This window comes from Calidris pugnax, unplaced genomic scaffold, assembly GCF_001431845.1.
Source record: "Calidris pugnax isolate Ruff unplaced genomic scaffold, ASM143184v1 scaffold20, whole genome shotgun sequence".
Lineage (NCBI taxonomy): Eukaryota > Metazoa > Chordata > Aves > Charadriiformes > Scolopacidae > Calidris > Calidris pugnax.
Window position 1 is genome coordinate 24,836,351 of NW_015094510.1, and position 17,881 is coordinate 24,854,231.

The following is a 17,881-nucleotide window of genomic DNA, read 5'->3' on the forward strand; positions in this document are numbered from 1 at the left end:
CCCATAAACAAGCCACGCTGTCATTAATTACTCAGACAGGGGCAGCCGCAAAAGCAGTGAGAAGACCCAAAAGCCAACTGTAAATAGTTCATCTAGCTGATTAGTTTAGAAAAAAAATGAGTGGGCAGTTTCGGAGGTCAGAGCCCATGGCACAAGTCAGTCTCAGGCCAATTTGCAACTGGACAATGGCATGAGGAACAGCTTAATTCCTTTTTAAAAAAAAAAAAAAAAATCCAAACTCCACCTTTATTTCAGTTTCATTCCCATGCCATCACTCGTTTTCCCCAACCACACGCAATGCACCTGGACAAGAAAGAGTCCAAGCTCCCCATGATCAAAGAGAAAGAGGAATCCCATCTCCCTCTTTCCTTCTACAGCTCCGTAATCCCCACCACTTCCCTGACACAGACTCCACCATTTGTTCAACTCCTTGCTGGGCTGATGCAGTGGGAAATTTGAACTTTTCTCCGTGAGATCATCATTAGTTCTGCCTACTTATTCTCCTTGAACTACTGAAAAGGGAAAAAAAATGCTAGAGGAAACACAAAGATGACAACAACCCTGCAAGGACATCTTTTTGAGGCAGGTTCCAAGTCCAGTTAAATAACCCTGACCAGAAACCTCAACCAATGTTGCTTTATTTTATTCTGAAGTGATAAGCACAGACAGGGAACCATTCACATCAATAGCACAATTTTGCCCTATCTTACCACCAAAACACACCAATGTATGAATTCATTTTCTAACCAAAATGCTACCCTTCCCCACAGGTGCAAACCATAGAGAACCCGAGCCTACCACACTTTCTTTTCTGACTGTATACTTGTCAGAAAGTCACAGAAATAAACTTACAGAATTATTTTCACAGGTGAAGAGGAAGAGAGGAAGAAGAGAATCCGAGAACAGTCATCACCAGGAAAACCAAACCTGTATTTATCTATTCATTTGGGGCAACTACACATTTTAGAAGTTTCATGGCAAATATAGAACAAGCTTTACATTTAGCAGAGAATGCAGTAAGTAATTGTACAAAACATGGGGGAATACAATAGTCATTATTATCTCTAACCAACAAAATGACAGGCCCTAGCAGCCAGAGGGGGGGGTGTCTACAATCTTTAAAGTTTTGTTCTTAAACTGACAAAGGATCAGGTGAAGAATGTATTTGTAGTAACGTCCTGCTTCCATTTGTGAGCCTTTTTAGAAAATCTGTAAGTTTTCTCTTATACAATATTTCGCATCTGTACAACAGTAGCACTGCAATGAAATGCAATTTAGACTTAAGAGTAACAACTGTCAAGAAATATTGTATGTTTCAGGTGTTCAGTATTCTCTCATTGTTCCCTCATCTCCTCTCTCTTTTTGTATGAAAGTACCTCCTAGGTATAACAAATGAAAAACAAAAGTAAATCCTTTAAAAAAAAAAAAAGGCTATAATTAGTTTCTAACATCATAAATTTCCAAAGAATTTACAAAACTGATTGTGGCAAGTGCAGCAAAAAGTTGGTTGCCAAGTTCAAAATCTAAGTGCAAGTTATTATTAAAGAAGTAATTCAGGAAGCAGAGCAGCCAAGAAGTTCAGAAGGACACAGGCCCCCTAATTGTCTCACTCCAAAAGAGCCAAAGCATTCCAGTTTGCTTTACTCCCAAAATTTCAACATATCAAACTACAGCACCGTGACCCAACTGCTTATAAACTTAAACGTACAGCATGGTGCTTCTCTCACCAGTCAAGACTTGATGATTGTCATCCTTTTCCAGTACAGATCAAGATTATTTTTCTGTGAAAATTTTTCTTGTTTCAGTATTCCAGTAGAAGCAAGCTAAGGTACAAAATACACAATTCAGCACTATAGGACAAAACCTCAAAACTCTCAAATAAAATGAACTGGCATCTTGTTTAAGATAGAAAGAACCCAAAATGTAGAAGTAAAGCAATGGCAGTGTTCTTACTATTGGGAGAAAGCATGTGCCAGGAGGCCTGTCTACTCCCCACATGTGAAAGGAAGAGGAGCTTGGGTCACTGGAGTCAGGTCTTAGCTCTAGAATTAGAGCTAGAACAAAGCATTGCACCTGGGTAAAGCACACTATAGAGAACATCAATTAACAAAAAGAAAGAGCGTAGGTATCTGAATGGCTGTTGGTGCAACGTATGGATTAGGCAGGCTGGCATACCACATATGGGCCACTAGAATATAATCTTTGATTTATCACATTGATTACTAATACCAGTGCTTGGACTACACAATAAAGTTCCTTTTCTTCAACACTTGGCAATACTGTCTTAGACTCAGAAGAACAACAATTTCTCCTTACAGTCTCAAACATATTCTTAAACAAACCATCTAATAGGGATGCTCAAGATTCTGCCACCGATCATCCAACAGTAAGTAAAAAAGCCTCTTCCTCTGTGATACTCCTTGGCCAATAGCCCTGAAGACTCGTGCTGCTTGTAAGAATAAATACATGAATAAAAATGCGGACTACCATACTGCTATTAATTAGCACCTGTTAAAATTCTACTTATTATTTTTAACAGATTAAAAAGCCAGCTAGAATGGCAAAAATAAGAACAAACAAAAATATTTAAGTTCAATAGACAATTTATAACAAGTGCAGATCAACAAGACAAAACAGTTTCTTTTGCTTCAGGCAGTACATTTAAAATAATATTTGTTAATTCAAAAACATTCTTCTAATGTTTCTCATTCTCATCACAGAAAACCTGCATTAAACAGGCATAAAGCAAAAGAAACTTAAGTTCTTTAGAAAATCCACATAAGCTCCCCCATGGGGGTAAAAAAAAAAACAGAAACAAAAAGAACCACCAAAACCCCCAAACCAAGCACAGGTAACAGAAACCTTGTTCTCTCTCATATGGGCTTCCAAAAAGCAATACCGCCATTTAACCCAGAGATACTCTCAGATGCAGACGTTCTGTTCCCTTCCCCTCACTCACACCACTAATTCCTGACAATTCTGACAAATAAGTATTCAACTGTGTCAGATAGATGTTTTCAAACACATCTGCTACAGGCGAAGTTCCCTTCAGTAGCTCACCCTGCCTGTTCAGTTTACATTACGGTGATCAATTTTGCCTGATCAGATTTTGGAAGAACTCTGATACAAAGCTCCACTATAACTGCCCTAATCTTCAACAGAAGCATAACAGCTAGCAGGTTAGAAAAAACAATCTCTGCCAATACAGCTGTGTGCAAAGAAAAAAGGGAAACAAACACCCAGTAAGAACGAAGACTTAACCTATTATTCTGAGAAACCTAAATACTAATAATGCCTTTAATACAGAGCCTGCTGTACGTCACATGCACATCAAAGCACAGCAAAGTTCTCTTACTCCAAGACACTATACAGCAAATATAAGGTTATCTGTGTCAGAAAGGGTGAGATTGTACCCACCTTCGGAAAAAAAAAAAAAAAAAAGGTGGGGATCTGACATTTATCCATGAATAATGTCAAAGGTGGGGAATTTCACATTTGAGCACTAAACATTTGGGCTTCGGCACCAACGAGCTCCACACCGCAGACAGGAGCTCAGGGTGATCGCGGAAACCTAGATATGCCCGTGATTCGCATTCTGTGTTCAGAACGTTGGAGTGAACCGCGAAGGGAGACTCCCTGCTCCGACGACGCCAAAATAAAGCAAAATTAGAATAGCGCCTCCTTTTCTTATTAGCTGCTGAACAGATTGATCCCTTACGCCTATATTCACGAAGCCGGCCGTGAAGCAAACGAGGGGCATCCCCGCCCGCCGCGCACCGGGGCAGACATGCGGCAGCCGGTTCATCCACGCACCGAGGGCCCTTTGGGCTAAGAGTGCCGGACCTGCGGGCCTCTCCGGGGAAGCAGGAGAGGCGCCGAGACACACAGGATGGGGCCTGCCCCCCCGTAGCACTCACACGTACCGCCCGGGCCCAGGCCAGGCCCGCGGAGCGACGGCGGCCTCGGCGGCGGGCCGGGCCGCGGGAGTCAGGGGGCTGGGGCCTGCGGGAAGGGGCGAGCCGAGCGGGGGCGAGAGGGGAGACCGCGTTACCTCGGTGTGGCGACTCCGAAGGAAAATCCCCCGCCCCCGCCTCCTCCTCCAGCCCCGGCGGCGGCGGCCGCCGCGGAGCCCAGGGTCCCCGCGCCGAAGGAGAAGCCCGCAGACATGGCGGCAGCGGCGGGAACGGCTGGAGGAGCGGGGCTGGGAGACGGCACCGGGGTCCGGGGAGGGCGGGGTGGTGGCGGCCTCCTCAGCGGCGACAGCAGCGGGAGCGGCCCCCTCAGCTCCCCCTCAGCGCCGCATCGCGCCCGGCGCCAACTTCGAACCCAGCGGCGGCAGCGAACGCGCTGGTGCCCCGGCCACGCTCCCTCCGCGCGCCCGCCGCACTGCACCACGGGACGGCAGCGCCGCCGCGCCGCCCGCCGGCCCTTAAAGCGACAGGAACGCGCGGGGCGGGTACAGGCCGGGGCTGGCGGTGGCAGCGGCCCGGGGGGTTGTGGAGGTCCAAACCCCCCTCCCAGAGCCTCCAACACAAATTCCATTAAAATCCCCAAACATGCTTAATTTGCGGCTGAAGCGGGGCTTGCAGCCAGCACCACGGCGCGTGGCTCTGCTCTGTCTCTCCGAGGCAGATCCTCACAGAATCCTCATAGATCCCCATGGATCTGCCGGCTCCTCACAGAATCATAGGATGATTTGGGTTGAAAGGGACCTTAAAGATACCCAGTTCCAACCCCCTGTGGGGGGGGACACCTCCCACCAGACCAGGTTGCTCAAAGCCCCATCCAGCCTGGTCTTGAACACCTCCAGGGATGGGGCATCCACAGCTTCTCTGGGCAACCTGTTCCAGTGTCTCACCACTGTGGGAAATGAGCTAAGTTTTGTTTCAGCTAATTGATATATTGTTAGTGTGTCAGTACTAACAAAGGAGTCATAGTGATAGTAGAGTCTAATAAATTGTATCCAATTAATCCCCAGAAATGCCCTTGTTCTGTCAAGGAATCCTGGTATGCAGAGTGTTATCTAGGGGAAGAGAAAGAGGCTGGGACACGGCCTTCGACACAGGAACCCAGAGTGTAGGGGAGTATCAATAAGGCCAAAGAAACCAGTCTTGGACAGTAAATCTGCCAAGTAGATGGTAGCAAAGACTGTGTAATAACGTGTAGCATAATCAACTAATCAAAGGCATGTTTAGGATAACGATTTCGTAGAATAGGTGTATGTGTGCCTTATATGGCAAAAAAGTGCAAACTAAACCTGTACTAAGTCAGGCAGTTGGGAAGAATGTGAGCTCCAACTTCTCAGCCAATGAGAAGAGACAGAAACTCGGGCGGCCGGGATAAGGGTATAAAATTCCTGAAAGCTGAAAGATCATCGTGCATCTATTTTTGGTGCACCCGATTCATAGAATCATAGAATCATTCAGGTTGGAAGAGACCCTTGGGATCATCAAGTCCAACCATCTACCCTACTCTACATAGTCCTCCCCTACACCATATCCCTTAGTACCCCATCTAAACGTCTCTTAAACACATCCAGGGATGGTGACTCAACCACCTCCCTGGGCAGCCTATTCCAATGCCCAACCACACCTTCTGCGAAAAATTCCTTCCTAATGTTCAGTCTAAACCTACCCTGTTGGAGCTTGAAGCCGTTCCCTCTTATTCTGTCGTTAATTACCTGTGAGAAGAGACCAGCACCAATCTCTACAGTGTCCTTTCAAGTAGTTGTAGAGAGTGATGAGGTCTCCCCTCAGCCTCCTGATTCAGCGCTGTTTCATATTAATAATTTTTTTTTAACCTTTGCTTCGGTGACTTTGTCCTCTTTAAATTCTAAGACGTGAGTCGGTGTTTCTCACACCACCCTCACACTACAGAATTTCTTCCTGATATCCAATCTAAATTTACCCTTTTCCAGTTTGAAGCCATTACCCCTCATCCTATCGCTACATGCCCTTGTAAAAAGTCCTTCTCTAGCTTTCTTGTAGGCCCCCTTCAGCTACTGGAAGGCCCCTGGCTGTAAGGCCTTCCTTGGACCTTCTCCAGAAGTTGTGCAAACTACAGCACCTCAACATCACCAACTGAATTACTAATTACTGCCTGCGTTTACTGCCCAAACTACCGCTGCTGCTTTCCCGACCAGGCTCTCCTGCACACACGTATGCCACAGGGCACCAGGCAAAGCTGCTGTAGGGGCTCCATCCCTGCCCTGTCCGGCCACTGGATCATGATGCATCTTCCATGTGAAACCAGGGAACCGTAAGAAGGCACTGCTGAAATGCAGGGGAGTTTTCTCAGCGTGTCCTGCAGACTCCTTGCTCCGGAATAGGCATTACTAGACTTCTCTTTTAAATCTACCCGATAGTCTAGATGAATCCTAGCGCTACGAAAGGTTTTATGCGATGACCTCAGAGTGTCTCAAAGCATCCCAAACAATGCAAACGCCTCTCTGTTCCACTGCTCAGTGCTGTGGCTGCTAAAGGCAACAGGGGGCTCGACACCTAAAGCTGACTTCACGTATTCTGTAAATGGTTAAACTGTAGGGAACGTTCTTTTAGAGAAGAAATACAGTTATTTTAGTAACCATCGTAAATTGTTTCAAGGACTTCATAAGATAAGAAAGGATGTATGTGGCCTTAAGAACATTGTGGCGTAAGACAAAGATGCAATAAATATGGACGTTGTCTGACAAACAGGTGGTAGCAGGAAGATCATTAGATTTAATGACTAATTAAGCGGTCAGAATGTTTTGCCAACATGAAAAGTGAGCCAAAGGACAGATGAAGATGAAGATTGAGGAAGAAATGACCCTCACTCAAAATGAGGACCACCTGAAGGCATGACTACGCATGCCTAAAAGCTCATTATAATATGTAAATGACTTCTTAAAAATCTAATTAATATGCTAATGTTTTCTTGGAATTACATTGAATATGTATACCTGTCGTGTATAAATTTGGCTTGACAACAGCATTCGGCGTGCACAACAGGAGGAACAATCCTCAGCGCTGCAATAAAGACCGCCTGCTTTCTAAAACTTTAAACTGAGTCTTAGAAAGTTTTATCTGCCAGTTTGCAGTGACAGGCTGATGGGTATTATTTACTGAAAAGACGTTTGAGATTATTTATGGGTGACTGGATTGCTGTTCTTTACACAAGGCAGAGCTTCAGGCTCAGTTACGTGTGATTTGTGATGTTTAATCCATGTATTCTATATTTGAAAATCCTAAAAAAACCAAAGACCCAAACCTGTGGAAATGTTAAATGGCACATTTAGAGTGATTTCTGTAAAGTCATTTCTGAACACGTTCTTCTGATCTGACAGGCCAAGAAGCGACAAGATATATTGGCATAACAGGAAAAAAGGATCTGTCAAGGAAAGAGTGATGCCTTTGCAGAACGATTTTCATAACTCATGACAGTCTGTAAATGTCACCACTCAAAAACTTTAAGTTCAAGACCTTGTCAAGTCTTCTGCAACCTTTAAGCTAAGTTTTATCACGTCTCAACTACTGTGCAGCACACACAAGATTTTTGTGCACCAGGACCCACACAGCTACGACATGGTTGAGCTACTACACTGTGCAGCTTCTCACTTTGTTCTTGTACAGCCTAAAACTTTAATTCCTCCAACACACTTTTACCAGCAAGTTCTTAATTCAGCAAGGCCTCTGACACTGTTACCAGTAAGATCCTCACAGAGAAGCTGTCACCGTAGAGGCTGGATGTGGCCTTGAGTGTGGGGATGAGCAGACAGGGATGTGGATTGAAACCTGGCTGAATGGCTGGGCCCACAGGGAAGTGATCAGTGCCACAAAGTCTAGTTGGAGGCCAGTAGTGACCTAGGGGTAAATACTGGGTCCAGTCCTATTTAACGTCTTCATTAATGACCTGGATGATGGGGCAGAGTATAGCCTCAGCATGTTTGCAGAAGACACCAAACTGGGAGGAGTGGCTGATACGCCAGAGGGTCGTGTTGCCATCCAGAGGGACCTTGACAGGCTGAAGATCAACAAGAAGTGCAAAGTACTGCACTTGGGGAGGAACAACCCTGGGGCACCAGTACACGCTTGGGGGCCAGCCAGATGGAAAGCCGCTTTCCATCACCTGGGGGTCCTAGTGGTCACCAAATTGAACATGAATCAGCAATTAAGGCAGCAAAAAAGGCAAATGCCATCCTGGACTGCACCAGGTAAAGTATTCCCAGCAGATGGAGGGACTTCCCCTCTACTCGAGAAGCCCGCAGACATGGCGGCAGCGGCGGGAACGGCTGGAGGAGCGGGGCTGGGAGACGGCACCGGGGTCCGGGGAGGGCGGGGTGGTGGCGGCCTCCTCAGCGGCGACAGCAGCGGGAGCGGCCCCCTCAGCTCCCCCTCAGCGCCGCATCGCGCCCGGCGCCAACTTCGAACCCAGCGTCAACAAGAAGTGCAAAGTACTGCACTTGGGGAGGAACAACCCTGGGGCACCAGTACACGCTTGGGGGCCAGCCAGATGGAAAGCCGCTTTCCATCACCTGGGGGTCCTAGTGGTCACCAAATTGAACATGAATCAGCAATTAAGGCAGCAAAAAAGGCAAATGCCATCCTGGACTGCACCAGGTAAAGTATTCCCAGCAGATGGAGGGACTTCCCCTCTACTCAGCACTGGTGAGGGCACACCTGGAGTGCTGTGTCCAGTGCTGGGCTCCTCAATACAAGAGAGACATGGACATACTGGAAGGAGTCCAACTAAGGGCCACGAAGCTGATGGACTGGAGCATCTCTCCCATGAGGAAAGGCTGAGAAAGCTGGGACTGTTCAGCCTAGAGAAGGCTTGGGAGATCTTATCAATGTGCATAAATAAAGGGAGGGTGCAAAGGGGATGGAGCCAGGCTCTTCTCACCGGTGCCCAGTGACAAAACCAGAGGCAACGCACACAAACTAAAACACAAGAGATTCGCTCTGAACATCAGGAAACACTTTTTCCCCGTGAGGGTGACTGAGCACTGGCCCAGGCTGTCTGCAGAGGCAGTGGAGTCTCCACCTTTGGCGATGCTCAGAAGCCAGCTGGACACGGTCCTGGGCAACCAGCTCTGTGTCGCTTCCCACCTCAACCCATCAGCGATTCTGTGACCTACAAGAAAAAGGACCATCTTCCAGGAATTTCCCCATTACAAGGCTCTAAAAGACTGCAACTCTCCATGCCATGAACAGCAGCTTGGGTAACCAGGGAATGGCTCTTGTTTTCCACACAGCTACTGCCACTCCACCCTGGCCTCACAGCACAGCAGCCACAGCCCCTCCCGCGCCCCCAGAATCTCACAGAGAATCCCTGGGTCACCGCGGGACACAGCGTGGCCCGGTCCGTCCCCTCCACCGCCGGATGGCCGTACTTCATGAACCCCCCCCCACCCGCCATCACGCTTGCGGCCATGCCGCCGCCGCGCTGAGAGAGAGGTGGTGTCTCCCCCCCCGCCCGCCGCCAGGGGGCGCTGCAGGGCCTCGGCCCCGCCTTTGTGCCGTCCCGCCCCGCCCCGGAAGCGTTTCTAGGAGACGGCCGCCCCGGCCCGGCAGCAGCGCGGCGGGCGGGGGCTGCAGCCGGGCGGGCACCGCTATGGAGCACATCCGCACCACCAAGGTACCGCCGTCCCGGCCTCCCACCGCCGGCTGCGGCGGCTTTTCCGGGGGTAGGGTGGTCAGTCGGTCGGGGTAGCGGCGGCGTTGCCGGTAACTGTGGGGCGGGGAGGGCCTGTTCGGTCCGGTGAGTCCCTGCCCCGCCGCTGTCAGCTGTGGGCCAGGGCGTTGTTTTCCTTCTCCTCCTTCCATTTTGTAACTGGTGCTTTCCCGGGAGGGGCTGCGGGGCGGCCTGTGCCGCTCGGGATGTCCCCGGTCCCGGGGGAGGGTGGGGGGGTGCCTGGCTCCGGTGCTCTCCACGCTCTGGGTGTATTAGTTTGTCTTTCCTCCTTAACGAATATGTAAAAAAACACGTATGGCCTTTTTTTCCCCCGTTTTTTTTTCCTAAATATTTATTAATATGAGTTTCTTTTTAAGTCACAGCTTTTATGGGATTAATTTTGTGACAGTGGTTTTTTTCTTCGCCCTGCTCCTCAGCCCTGGCTGCTGAGGGGCTGGGCCCTCAAGCTGTCAAGTGATACAGTTCCCTGACCTTAAATTGAGCTCTAGGTGTGCGGAGAAAAGGAGTGGCCCTATTTCAGCTCTTCAAGTAGTAGATTCGTGTCCAATAATTACATAAAGGAACAGGTTCTTAACTTCTATGTGTAATAGCTTATGTAAATATGCTGTATGTAATAGCTTAAAATGTGCATAGCTGTCTGTGTTAGGGTTTTTTTTTCATATATATTTGTATGTATATATATGAAAGAGGAGGAAGGTCTCTGATGAAGTTACTGTTAGCGATGCTTACAGTTTACTAGATAGAATAGTCTTGCACCAAGCTGACAGATTGGAGATAATGTTTCTTTATCAGCCTGTTTACCTATAAACCCGGAACTCCTCCTTTGTGAATTCAGTACCATATTGTTACAGGCAATAGCTAACTTCAAAATAAGAACTAGACTAACACCAGAGTCTCTTGATGATCTGAGGAGCTGTTTAAGTTTCAGACCTGAAAATAAGACCAGAAAGGCTACAGGTCACTGTCTTGGCATCTGCAAGTAATTGTGTTTCTGCATGTGTTTGGGCCCCTGCTGGGGATAAAGTCCTTCATGTAGCAATATAACTGAAGGGAGAAACAAGCTCTGAATGTGACTTATAAGATACAAGGCTTACTACTTGAAGCAATTATTTTTATAATTTGAACAAAAAATTAGCAGTTCTGAAACTATCAATTTTATGGCTAGGAATATCATGAGGTTTTGATTATTGTGATGCTCACTTAGCTTTTTGTAAGCAGTTGGTTTACTGCATATCCAGGTGGATTAAAATGCATATATGCTAGATGGTAATAACTGTATTACAGTTACAGGAACCAAGAAAACTGAATTACAGCCTGCACTGTGGGCCTTAAAAGTTCAGTGCATGTGCAGGTTCAAGTTGGATCTGATTCCAGTCGTTCTGAGACATACCTAATTTTTATAATCTGACAGCTTTTCACAGTTGGTTTTTTTCAGTTTGTTTTATTAAAGTAATGTTAAACTAAACTTCAAATAACAGTGCAGTCTTGCACAAATTAACCGTTGTGCAGGGAAGCTGTTATCCATAGGACAAGGTGATGAAATATGTTTTATTCCTCCTCAAACTTCAGTTTGCTGGAAATATTGACGTTAAAATTGTCTTAGAACTATCAGTACAGCTTAGAACTTAAAAAAGTTAACATAAAGTTAACCTTTTGGTGACATTAAAGTGTCCAACATTTACATTTAATAAAGAAGTGAGGTCAACTTAAAAATCACTTCTGTCTGAGAATATATACTTAAATAGTGACAAATGACATACTGTGAACTGGTTTACATCATAAGTGGTGGGGAAATTACAAACAAGAGTATTGTGCTTTTGTAATGAAGCTTTAGAACTAAAGTGTCCTTAAGAATATTTTAAAGCAAAATATAGTAGAAAATACTAAAATTTCTTAAATTCTAGTTAAACAGTTACATCTGTTTATATATTTAAAGTCAAATCTGTTTTACTGAAAATACTGATGGAAAGTTTTGGAGATGGAAAGTTTTGTTTAGATTGACTGCTTAATCCTGAGTTTATGTGTGAGCCTGAGACAAGTGGGGAAGGGAAAACTCCTTCAAATTTCAGTGAATGTCATACAAAGCTGTAATAAAGGAATCTTGGAATGATATACTGTAATTTGGTTTTGTCTTGCTTTAATTGTTCTAATTTAATCTTTCATCTTTTTTAATGCAAGACTTAAGTGTTGTTTCAGCCTTTCTCTCTGTTCCAACTTGTTTCCAATATAGAAACATTTCTTTGTGTGTTTTTTTGCCTTTAGTCTGTAACTCCTAATCCCAATAAACTGTATGATGACTCTTTCACTGTAAATACTCTGTAAATATTGTACTGTACTGTATTTACTCTGTATATATTATTGAGGTACCTGTTCAAATTCTTACTGGTTCAAAAACAACCCATTTGTTAGTGCTACCTAGTGTCAGAATATCACCTCTGACTACTTAAATGAACTCTGTTTACAGATGTGCTAAAACTCAACAACAGTCTTCACTCAATTTTGTGAATCCATTTTGTTTAAAACTGACAACTGACATTTTTTTCTATACCTAAGGATTTGCCAAACTTTAAAATTAAAAAGCAAAAAGAGAAAGTGTCTATGTAGCTAAGTACCCATTAAAGCTGGGTCAAGTTTAAATAAACACGTCATCTGTGGGTGCTGAATCTAAATTATGTTTCATTTGTCTTTAAGAAAAGTGTATTTAGAATGTAACTTTCAGAATTCTGTAAGACTTTACCTTTGTAAGAGGAAGCTGGAGTACTGATTCCTGTCCTCATCTAACATAGAAATGCAGCTTTGAGAATAGCTGCTGCCTTACATGGAGGAGAATGGAACTTCACATGCCAGGCTTTTGTGGTTTGTGTTACTGGAGCAAAACTGGAGTAGTTTCTGTGCACTTCTCAATTTTTCTGGGAGGTGCAGTGCCAGGTAACCCAAGCAGTTACTGCTGCAGAACTGCCCAAAATGAACTCTGTGTTTCGGCCCTGCTATATTGATTTTTTTTTGCCACTCTGTATCTCAGCACTGATACCTTGCTGGTTACAGCATAATGTATTTTGAGGTACTGATGCTTGTAGCTTCCATTTTTATCTTTTATTTTTGCTTTCTAAACTGAAATCCAGAATATCATAGTAGTGCTGGCTTTTAGTAGATATTTTTATTTCCTCTATTCTGTTTTGTAAGCGTTATGTTGCTTTACTAACTCTGAAAACCAAAATTTCAAACCAAAATGTGAATTGAAAAGAGAACTTTTTAATGTTCCATATGTGCTTTTAATAGATAAATAAGTTTGTACATATGAGTTAAAAATGGCTTAACATCAGCACAGTAGATATGGACTCTCCTAGTCACTTCCTCTGAGTGCTGGTTTTGCTGGTATTTTGGAGTTTTTGGGGGTTCTGCCATGCATTTAATGGCAGTAGCAGAAGCCTCAAGCATAGGAGCTTTAACTTGGCATTAATGAGACAGTGCTGCCAAGAAATAGAGGAAGGCATGGAGATAAGCCAGTTGCCACGCTCCTTTCCTGTTGTTGCACACAAAGAATCATGTAATGTTTGCTTCAAATAAAACAAACTGTGAAGCCTGTGAAGTTATGAGCAGCAGATAAAATGCAGGCTATCTAGAAATCACTTTCTTTTGAAATGTTTTCCGTAAGATAACAACAATGTTGATGCAATACCAGGAGGAGAAACTTGCCCTTGCAAGGCTCAAGCTTGAAATATCTGCTTCAAATGCTAGCACAGTCCTTGAATTTCAAGGAGATTGTTATAATTATTAGCATAATGCTCGCATTTCATTAGAATGTATTTTGACTGTGAGGCAAGGTTATGATGATCAAGATTCTCAAAGTTGGGGATGACACAAAAGACAATAGATAACTAAAATTGAAGTCAGGAGGACATAATCTTTATGGCTGTGAGTCTTCAGACAGCCAAGGAAGCGTGTTGCTGAGATCAGCTGTTAATTCAGTGCTGGCATCTCAGTAACAGGAAATTGTTAGTATATGTTTGCTCTGTTTTGGGGAAGCAGTCTAAAAGCTTAGTAATTAATTGTTCTTATTTTTTTTAAACTTGATATCATGGCCTCTTCTAGTAAATAACTACAGTAGTTATGTGTATGGAGTAAGTATTCTGGTGAGCCTAGCGTTGTGCCTTCATTATGCACTTTTGTATAGAAACTGGATATTTTAACTAGTCAGTCTTCTCAAAGCTTACGTGACTGCTATTGTGTTCTTAATAGTTTGGCCTGAATAGCCTTGTGTGCGCTGGGTTATGCTGCCTGCCATTTTCAAAATTATTGCACAAACTGACAGATCTTTTGCAAAGTTAGGATTTTGCTTTCTGTTAAAAGCAAAAACTAAGTTTTGCTCTCCCACCCTTCTTTTCTTACAGGTAGAGCAAGTAAAATTACTAGACAGGTTCAGCACGAGCAATAAGTCACTGACGGGAACTCTATACCTGACAGCAACTCATCTCTTATTCATCGATTCGAGCCAGAGAGAGACGTGGGTAAGGATAATGAATGCTCGCGGCTCCAAAGCATGGGCTCTCCAGATACATTTGTTCTTCCTGATCTAAGGTTGAATTTGTTTACTAAAATGCTCATCTAAGGTACCTCTTGTTCACAGTATCGTAATATGTTAATGACTTGCAGATTGTACTCTTGGGGATGACACTGCTGCAGTTGAATATGGGTAGCGTTGAAAATGTTCGCTTCCTTCCAAGTTGCTGTAATTTTGCTTGTATTCCTGAGTGTGTGGTGGTTTTCTTTAAACAACTGACTTGCAATGCAATTCAGAGGCAGGAGTGGGTGACTGCCAGGTAGTTTAAGCATCAGGTTTAAAATTTCTGCATTAACTTACCTTGTATTTAGGTCATGCCTAGGTTAAATGAGATGGCAAGCTCCAAAGATCTAGGCTTTAGTGAAATATTGAAGATCCCATGCCCTTTTTTAAAGCAGTAAGCAACTGTTTCTTCTCAGATGTTCACCTCTGGAATAAAAATTCAGAAGGGCCTGCAGGTTCTTGGTGACCACTGTTGGTGTTGTACAATCAAAGTTGGCTAGTACAGTAATTTCTATTAGCTTTTCTGCTCAGTGCCCTGGTGGCACATGTGGATATCAAGTTCTGACTTCCACTATCACCAGCTACCTGATTGAGTTCAATGCCTGAAGTCTATCATCCTTCAGTATGGAATCTCATTACCCTACATGAAGTTAATTACTTTTCTTCTGTAGGTGTATTACCTGTAGCTGTGTTTTTCTGTTTTACCCTTAATCCTGTATCCTGGTTATCTGACTAGATTCCTTGCAGTGCTTTCAAGAAAAGTTATTTTTTCTGTGACTTGTTCTTGGTTGCAGTGTACAATTTTGTACAAACAAAACTGTTATCCTTTCATACAAAATGGGTTATTTGGCAGAACATGATTCAGAAGCATTACTTGTGTCTCCCTTTGCACTATGTTAAAAGGTTTCATTTTGGGGGAAATTGAATGTATAATCAGAGTATTGCACTTCTGTGAGATAATGCAAGTATCAAGTATAATTATGATAATGTCTCAAGATATAGTCTCTTTGTAAATGCACATTTGGCAGCAGAGTTTTCAGGTGCCTGTCTAATTCTGATCAATATTTAAGAAGAGATGATTGCTTCAGTGAGGTAATTGAAACACTATCAAGAAAGTCTTTTTTGTTCTGTTGAGGTAATGTATCTGTGGCTTTCTTCCCATGGTTGAATAGCTGTTTCTTTCCCATGTGTTTTCTTAAATTTTCTGTAGATCTGCCACAGAGATGAACCTATGGAGGGCTTTTGCATATCCATTACTGTGGCAGTCTTCTGCTAGAGTGGTTGAAAGGCATTTAGCTGAGAGGCTTTCGTTTCTACATAGTGCAGTGGGTAATACAGGAGATGTGTTCTTATCTCCTGCTCGTTCTATAGATGTTGAATACTGGAATTCTAAAATCTTCAGTGTCTGCTGTATCTTTTATATGTTGAGTTGCTTTCCCTGATCTGCTTTATTTTGCCTGAAAAGTCTGAATTATGTTTCTGTAGGTCCTTCTTAAAATAAAACAAAAAAAAAACAACCCACCCAAACCCAACACAAACCCTCCAAATGTATTTGGAGCCTTCCTAATGAGATGTAAGTGTATCAGTTAGCTGAGTTACAGAAGAGGACTTATCAGCCCCAGCAGAGTTTTACTACTCAATTTTTGCATTTGGGAGGATATTTACTGCTCATTGCAAACATTAGGTATCACCTCAATATGAGTGAAGAGAGTAATTAAATTTTGATGAGTTATTGTGTCTTGAGCAAAATGCCAGTCTTGGATTTCTTCTTCTAAATTTATTTCTTTTCATGACTAAGTGATTTATAAAATTAGTCAAAATCCCTATTCAGTATTGCTTAATATCTGCTTTTGTAAATAGCACGCTGTTCTCATTTTTCATCAGTGTGCTTACACCGTAAGTTCTTGTGTGCCACAGATACTACATCATCACATTGCTGCGGTGGAAAAACTTCCCTTGACTACTTCTGGCTGCCCCCTTGTCATCCAATGCAAGAACTTCAGGATAGTTCACTTTGTTGTTCCCAGAGAAAGAGATTGTCATGACATTTATAACTCCTTGCTTCAGCTGTCAAGGACAGGTAATACTTCTAATTATAAAAGACTTTGCAGTATGTCTGGATAACAAGTTAGTGGTGGGAAACCCATGGCACTTTTTTTTTTATGTGCATTATGTAAAAGTCTTTTAAATGGATTTGGTGTGTAAAGGAATTTTAATGATTAAGTATTAATCTGCTTACAAATTCAGAATACGTGTTGTCTGGCTTTTGTAGGTAACTGAAGTTCACTAGCAGAAAGCAAGATTTCTGTATTTTTTTTGCATTTCTAATGTTATCCCTGAAATTGTGAATATAAATGTGTATAGTCTGTCTTTATTGGTGTGTTCCATAGATAAAATGCTACTAAGCAAATACTAACTTGTTACTGATTTTGTGCAGTTTCAAAAATAAAGCTGGAGTTTTGATGCTAAAAATAGCACTACCAATTCAGCTGTACAAGAGAGTTCTGTCACCTAGTATGGTCTTTTGCATTTTCTGCTTTGTGTTTTGAGTAATGTAAAATGTCATCATCTGTGATATGCAAATAGTATATTAGGAAAAACATAAAATATTTTGAAAGCTTTTTTGCTTTAAAGGAAAGTTTAAAACTTACTGCTTTTAAAGGTCAATAGATGTAAACTTCTGTTCTTACCTCCAAAAATTATTTGTTCTCTTAGGTTTTGTGAAGTATTCTAGTAATTTTGCTTTTTGCCTTGCTTAATTTTGTCAGTCCTAATTTTGTGACTTTTGCCCTTATGGCTTTAGAAATATCATGGCTGAAATAGGTCAAGCACACTTCAGAACTTACCTTTAAATTAAATACCTGTAACAGTATGATAGTTGCAGAATAAATATTTCAATAAATATCTATTTAGTCTTGCTTCTGAGAATCTTGAAGCCTGAAGCTTTTTCTCCAACTTGGGCCATTTCAGGATTTGTCAACTGTGCTACCTTTCTCCACTTGGGCATTTTGGGGGACAACTTGTTATATAGTGTTATTCTTTACCTTTTAGCAAAATATGAAGAACTGTATGCCTTCTCCTACAATCCAAAACAAAATGAATCTGAGCAAGTCAAAGGTTGGCAGCTTATTGATCTAGCAGAAGAATATAAGAGAATGGGAGTGCCAAATACTAACTGGCAGCTCTCCGATGCAAATCGTGATTATAAGGTACGTGTTGTAATGTTTTGCTCTGTGTCTGTTTCTGCCTTATCCTCTGCCTCTAGTTTTATAGAAGACAGTCTAATACTGTGAAATCACTTAGCTTGCAGCATAAGCAAAAACTTGCAGGTGAGAGTTAACTCCTTAATAGTCTACAGTCTCGCAACTTTTTAACTGAAGCTTTTTCCAAGGCCTTATGGAGAGAGTATGTGTGCATGGATGCATGTGTTCTTAGGGATTGTTTCTAGAGTATATTTAACCTGTTTGAAGGCCAGCCCCAGCAATTCTGGTGCTCTGCAGCTTTGTTATCTCTCTTAACTGAAAAGGATTCTGCTTTAGCATTTGCAATGTTGGTGGTGGAAGACGATGGCTGTGGTGGTGCAGGTGATTCCCAGATTAGATTTTGTCTTACTTTGTGGTCTGCAAATACAAAAAAATGAGGGAA

The 17,881-nt window shown here is 43.1% G+C and overlaps 2 protein-coding genes across 3 annotated transcripts in view; one reads left to right on the forward strand and one right to left on the reverse strand.

The window, feature by feature from the left end:
• Positions 1-4,367, reverse strand: part of NUP58 (nucleoporin 58kDa) — a 38,224-nt gene extending 33,857 nt beyond the window's left edge. For both annotated transcript variants that reach the window (XM_014966012.1, XM_014966011.1), the window contains exon 1: positions 4,052-4,367. In XM_014966012.1, coding sequence (XP_014821498.1) covers positions 4,052-4,167 — 116 coding nt within the window. In that variant the 5' untranslated portion in view covers positions 4,168-4,367. The remainder of the gene's footprint in view (positions 1-4,051) is intronic.
• Positions 4,368-9,511: 5,144 nt separating this feature from the next.
• MTMR6 (myotubularin related protein 6) overlaps positions 9,512-17,881 on the forward strand; it is a 28,341-nt gene continuing 19,971 nt past the window's right edge. The window contains exons 1-4 of the mRNA XM_014966043.1: positions 9,512-9,615; positions 14,064-14,180; positions 16,154-16,316; positions 17,288-17,445. Coding sequence (XP_014821529.1) covers positions 9,592-9,615; positions 14,064-14,180; positions 16,154-16,316; positions 17,288-17,445 — 462 coding nt within the window. The 5' untranslated portion in view covers positions 9,512-9,591. The remainder of the gene's footprint in view (positions 9,616-14,063; positions 14,181-16,153; positions 16,317-17,287; positions 17,446-17,881) is intronic.